We start from the raw sequence: 6,758 nt of genomic DNA on the forward strand, positions 1-6,758 counted from the left end.
CAACCCATAGCCTGTGCAGTGAATTCATATCCTTACCTTCAAGTGTTTCTTGAATATATTTACCTAAAACACATTAAAGACAATGTCAAACTTTTGTGTATTAGAGTTTATTTAATATCTGAAGTAGCCTGAATGTATTTATACAATAATACATTAAATATCAAAGTTTTAGTTTATTTAATATCTGAAGTATCATATGGCACACCTACATCCTTATTTTAAAAATATATTTAGAGCAATATTTATAGGTAACAATGTATTTTAGCCACAAGTAGGAGAGCAACAGAGGAATCACGAAATCTCATACACAAAACATTATAGTTCTACTTAAATACATTAGAGCTTAATCTATAGGAAAATATGTTCTTTAGGGAATAAAAGCTGTTAAAACTATAGCTCTAATTATACAGGTTTTTTTCATACCTATAACTAGAGCTAAATACAATTTGAAAAGTTCATAAACCAGTGAGGTATTACTATTGAAAGAATACAATAACCCTTAAGATAAAAATAAGAAAAATCGAAGAAGAATGAGCCTAAGTAATTACATTATAAAGCTATATAACCAATTCAGAGACTCTAAACTATCATTTTACCATGAGGTCACTGATTACTTTTGTCTGGGTCTCATATGACATTCGCTCCTTCAGTATATTCAACAAGTAATTTTTGCACTTTCTCTATGCTCTTAGGGAATGTGTTTGGCCCTAAGAAAACACTGCAAAACAAATCAGACATAAACCCTGCCCTCATAGAGCTTACAGTCTAGTGGGGCAGAGAGATGGGGAACATAGGCTCCTGTAATACAGCATGAGAAGTGCAGTTCTGGGGCCTCCCATCCTAGAGGAAAGAACATTTAAACTGAGACCTGTAGGATAAAGGGTGGAGGGGGGAAGAAGAATATGGAAAGAGGATTCCAGACAGAAGAAGAAGAAGAACATGCAAAAACCCTGAGGTGCAACAGAGTATGGTTTCTTCTATAACAATGGTTCCCAAATAAAAGACCTCAGAGACTTGTTGGGCCAGAATGAAATTTTCACTCATCAATGGGGAAATGAAGACCAAACTTTAAGTCTTTTCAAAGCTACAGTCCTGGGCTTCCTTGGTGGCGCAGTGGTTGAGAGTCCGCCTGCCGATGCAGGGGACGCGGGTTCCTGCCCCGGTCCGGGAAGATCCCACATGCCGCGGGGCGGCTGGGCCCGTGAGCCATGGCCGCTGCGCCTGCGCGTCCGGAGCCTGTGCTCCGCAACGGGAGAGGCGAAAACAGTGAGAGGCCCGCGTACCGCAAAAAAAAAAAAAAAAAAAAAGCTAAAGTCCTTCAATTTTTTTTTTTTTAAACATTTTATGTATGTATGTATGTATGTATTGGCTGTGCTGTGCGGCATACAGGGTTCTTAGTTCCCTAACCAGGGAACGAACCCGTGATCCCTGCAGTGGAAGCTCGGAGTCTTAACCACTGGATTGCCAGGGAATTCCCCTAAAGTCATTCAATTTTAATAACTGAGTTTAAGGCAGCCCCATTTTCTGGCATTAAAATGGCCCCTCTTTTATGAAATGACAGTGATAAACAGATGACCCTATTTTTAAAATTATTAAAAACTACTAACATATAAAATCGAAAAATCTGGGAATCACTGTTCAAAGAATAAACTTCTAAAAGGTGTTTAACATGGTTTAAGAGGATGGGTAAGGGAGATATCAAGAGATAAGGCTAAGGAGGAAGGCAGGGAGTTAGATCATGCAGGGCCATGGAAGAATTTTGGACTTTACCTAAGAGCAATGGGAATGATTTTAAGCAGGGGGAGTGAAACTTGCTTACATTTGTAAAAGATTACTCTGGGATGTTATGTGTAGAATGTGTGTTAGATGAGGCAAGATAGCAGGGAGAAGGACCAGTTGGGTAGCACTACAGTGTCCCAGGAAGAAAGGAGATATTAGCTGGTATTTGGGCTGAATTAGTGAGACTGAGTAGAAGATGACTTCATGAAATAAACTTACCAGGACTTGGTGATTTGTTATATTGGGTAAAGAAAATGGGATGGTCAAGGCTGATGTCCAGGCTTTTGACTTGGGAAACTGAATTGATAATTGGGTTAACTATTGAGCTAGAGATGGTAAGAGAAGGAGCCTTTTTGTGGAGGAAGACAGTGAGTTCATTTTGGGACATGCTGAATTTGAGGTATCTTTGTATTCAAAGGTCCTTTAGGCCAATTGTCTACACAGGTCTCAAGCACGTGAGAGAAAGCTGAACTTTGGATATAAATTTTACATTCGACAGCATGTAGATAGTAAACGAAACCATGGACATGGATGAAATTTCCCAGAGAACTTAACATAAAAAAAGGGGACTTAAGACGTATTACTGAAGAGTTGGCAGGAGATGAGCAATGCAGAAAGAAGCCAGAGACAGAGCGGCCAGAGAGGTGGGAAGAGAGCCAAGAAAGCAAGGTATCCGGAGAACTGTTTCCCGGAGGGAGCAGGCAGTCAGTTGCTGCAGGAATCAGGTGAAAGGACTGAAGGATGCTCATTGAAAGTAGCAACAAGCAAGTTGTTAAGGACCTTGAGAAGGGTAGTGGAAGGAGCAGAGGCCAGATTACAGTGAGCGAATCTGCAGACAGGAAAGAGCTCTTTTACGCCGTGTGGCGATAAAACAAAGGAGACAACGGGGCAGCAACTGGCTGGAGATGTGGGTTTGAGAAAGTGGTTCTTTGTTTTATAAACATAGGAGAGACTTGCTCATGGATATTGCAGGAGTCACTTGATAAGGAGAGTTTGAAGACTTATTGCAAGTGAAGACAATCAGTAGAAATTCAAATACAAAATATTGACTAACTTTAAAAAATCACAATGCAGAAGGTCCTTAGAGATGTAAAATATGGTGCTCCCCAAAGAACCCAGGATCCAGTTATAAAAGTGTCAATGGATTTAAATACACTATGTAAAATGGTTCCAAGAAATTCTCTGAAGGAACCTCATTTAAACACATTTTTAAAATCACATTTAAAAAGATTGTTTTAGATTATGGCAATTTTAGCTCTTGTCCATAGAGATCATACTCTTTAAATAATATGTATCTTTGAATAGTTGGTGGCAGAGGGAGCTTCTCCATTGAGGCTGGCTGGCAGAGTCGCTGGAGTCCCATAAGTCTTCGAATTCTTAACCTACATAAATGCTTTAAGGAGCAGGGATTCTCTAAAGTGAATGGGAAAAACAAGCAAATAATAAAAACAATATTAATGGATTAACCTGTAAGATACAGACTGTTTTAGAGTAATATTAATAGTGTCATTCTAAAAAACAGGCAGGCACACGTTAGCAACTGGTGACTTTAAGTAAAATTCAAATTGCAATTAAGCCTTCCAGACCATTCCTCTATAATGTAAGCTCCATGAAGGCAGACGTTTAGTCTGCCTCTGTGTCAGAAAGAGAGTCTGGCTCCTACAGGGTGTTCAACTACAAATATGTTAAATGAATGAATGGACTTGATTAAAGAAAGCAAATGCTCACATCTCCTTCTATTTATTTTTTAGAATTGAGTATTTGAAAGATATATTTCTTTACTTCTGCTCTCTCCTACCAATCTTTCTGATGAATAGTTATCTGTGAAACATCTGATACAAATGATTCCGTATATCCATTATTCAATCTTAGGTTTGTTTCAGTGTCTGATACCTAAACATTTTATATTTTCCAAAAAAATCTACTAATGTTATTCAAATAGCTGATGTTAACCTTTATTTTCAACTCTTACTTTACCTCTAGTACCTTTATCTATAGTATAATTACAGTACCGATATATTATCCCAGCAACATGAGCTAGTGAAAAGGCAGCATTGCACACGGACTTAGTTGTGGGCTCTGGACTCAGTCGGCTTGGATTAAAATCCTGGCTCTGCTACTTCGTATTTGTGTGATCTTGGACAAGTTATTTAACCTCTGTGGTCTCAGTATTCTCACCTGGGAAATGTGGATAACCCTACCTTACAGGGTTGTTTAAAGATCGAACAAATTAATTCATGTAAAGTATTAGAAAAGTGCTTGGTACATTGTAACCATTCAATAATGTGAACGATCACTCAATTCAATAATCGAAGAGATCACATTTCTGTTCTATTTGAGATTATGACCATTCAAATTATCTTGAAAGAATTAAAGCAGTGTTTTCGAAAAACCATTGAGGCAAAGTTATCGTTACCAAAATAGGCAGAATAAACCCATCTTTTAAAAAAAATTACCATTTTATTTTTTTCCCTAACGAAGCCTCTGCCCTACGTATACCTGGAGGAATCCTGACATCCAGTGGTTAACCATACTCATAGCAATCAACTGACGAGCTCTAGTTGCAGTGATGTGTGACTGAAACAATAAAAAAAACTTCCTGGTCTTATTCTTACTTGGATTGCTTTTCTAAAGTCATAAGAATTGGTCATTCTTTTGCAGTACAAACACATGGACAATGAATTACCAATTAGAAGCAGAATCTGTTCTATGACAGGAAGCACAGTGGTACTGGAGAAAGAGCCCGTGTTTTGACGTGAGACAGACCTAAGAGTTCAAACCCTTGCTTTGTTATTTTCTGTCTATAACTTTGGGAAATGAATTTATCTAAGCCTTAGGGTTTTTTCCTTTACAATCTCCAAAGTATTTTAAGTCCTCTATTGTAAAATAAAATATAGATAAAGCCACTGCACAAACATACAGTTTCTTAAGTTATTATAAGTTATTATCGGGTGAACATCTTTAATCATTTCCCAGGTCATGAACAGAAGAACTTCCCCAGCCATAACAGAATTCCCTCCACAATCCATCCCAAACTTCATTCCTTCCTCCCCTATAAGGAACTACTGTTCTGATTTTTATAGTAATCACTTCCTTGAGAGCTTCATCATCTCAGTGTGCTATCCCTACCCTATAGTATTGACAATATTTTTTTTAATTTGATGTGTTCTTTCAGGCTTTTTAAATCTGCAGGGTCTTCTCTCTATCCCCTCCTTCCTCTCAATTAATCTTTGAATATCCAAAATACCGTATTTCCCACAGCCTGAATTCTGAGACTGCATTTTCATGATGCACTTCTGTGTCCTACTGCTTTCTCTATTTCTTGCAGATTATTAGCTGGATCCAGAGGCTTGATCAGACTCAGGTTTGATCTCTTTGGCAAAACTATAGCTGGTGCTGTGTTCTTTCACCAAGAACCACATTACGGGGTATTAGCAGCTTGCTGAGGGCTGCAAGATGGTGCTATCTAATTATATCATTTCTTTTTAATTTATTATTTGGAATACTTTTATAAAAGGATACGTTTGCTCATGTATTCTTTGGTTACTGGTGGCACAAATCATACAGGTAAGGTGGAATAAATGCTTGCATCTTTTCCTTCATTAATTTTCAAGATGATGAATTGATTTTCTTATCCTTTGGAGCTGACCAATTTTTTAAATATTATACTTAAATATTTTAATTGGTTTCAATTCATTGAAATAATTATCCTTTTTTTAAAATAATAATTATCCTTTTGAAGCTTAAATTGTCCCATATTTGGCCAGTGGGAGCCTCAGGCTGGCTCCTGAATTCTGTGGACATGAGTCTGTGAGAGTTTGTTACCTGGCATGACCAGATATACCTGACTCATCTTGCATATTTCCTTCCCCAAACCTGAAATCATCCATTTCTCCAAGAAACTCTGGTTTCTTTTTCTAGGAAATGTTATTTCAAAGCCACAGTCTGGGTGCTAGGAATATGCACTGCTACTGGGCTTGTCGTTATTTCTAAGACTCTTCTGTAGACAGATAGACACACACACATGCTTTCAAGGTAAAATAGTTTATGAGTTCATACTAGTAGTACCAATTCAAACTCAGAACTACAGAATTTTTCTTTAAGCTCTTCCATATTACATCTGTATTCCCTTTCTCCGACACTGGCAATCCTGGTTCTCAAGGATACAAAGAATAAAAGAATTAGAATATCCTAGGTACTGCCTACATCTCTCATTCTAAGCATAACAATATTAATATTATGCTACCAACCAATATAATTTCTGAGCTCTGTTAAAAATGTCTTTGTGTGTGCTCTTTTCATTTTTCGCCCATTAAAAATAGTTATGTCATATCTACATTATCTGACAGTATAACCATTATATATCTTCTCCTTTTTTTTTTTTTTTGCCGTACGCGGGCCTCTCACTGTTGTGGCCTCTCCCGTTGCGGAGCACAGGCTCCGGACGCGCAGGCCCAGCGGCCATGGCTCACGGGCCCAGCCGCTCCGCGGCATGTGGGATCTTCCTGGACCGGGACATGAACCCATGTACCCTGCATTGGCAGGCGGACTCTCAACCACTGCGCCACGAGGGAAGCCAGACCTTCTCTCTTTTAACTGGCACTTAGTCTTGGTTTTCTGTTTAATGCTCGTTACTGGTCCTATGTCATTATCTCTTCAGTTATTTTGGTTTGTCTGAAGCTTATTTTTTAGTAGATTCTTGAGAACGTGATCAGAAGAGTAATATTGTTTAAGATAATCTGAATTTTTCCCTTATAAGTCACTTGTTCTTTTTACCTACATGACCAAAGGGTATAGTAATTTGTAATTTTCAGCTTCAAATCTTTTTTTATTACAGAAAGTTTTTCCCAATACACGTTTTTGTATTTGTTCTGTTCCTTTGATTTGGTTTTCTTTTTCTTTTTTTTTGTGGTATGCGGGCCTCCCTCTGTTGTGGCCTCTCCCGTTGCGGAGCACAGGCTCCGGACGCGCAGGCTCAG

At 38.3% G+C, this 6,758-nt stretch overlaps 1 protein-coding gene across 4 annotated transcripts in view; it reads right to left on the reverse strand.

The window, feature by feature from the left end:
- Positions 1-2,648: 2,648 nt before the first annotated feature.
- ASB15 (ankyrin repeat and SOCS box containing 15) overlaps positions 2,649-6,758 on the reverse strand; it is a 32,251-nt gene continuing 28,141 nt past the window's right edge. For 3 of the 4 annotated variants that reach the window (XM_028489803.1, XM_007101042.3, XM_028489801.1), the window contains one exon: positions 2,649-3,192. In XM_028489803.1, the coding sequence (XP_028345604.1) occupies positions 3,020-3,192 (173 nt within the window). In that variant the 3' untranslated portion in view covers positions 2,649-3,019. The remainder of the gene's footprint in view (positions 3,193-6,758) is intronic. The other variant, XM_028489802.2, reaches the window with a different exon arrangement.

Source organism: Physeter macrocephalus, chromosome 5, assembly GCF_002837175.3.
Source record: "Physeter macrocephalus isolate SW-GA chromosome 5, ASM283717v5, whole genome shotgun sequence".
Classification (NCBI taxonomy): Eukaryota; Metazoa; Chordata; class Mammalia; order Artiodactyla; family Physeteridae; genus Physeter; species Physeter macrocephalus.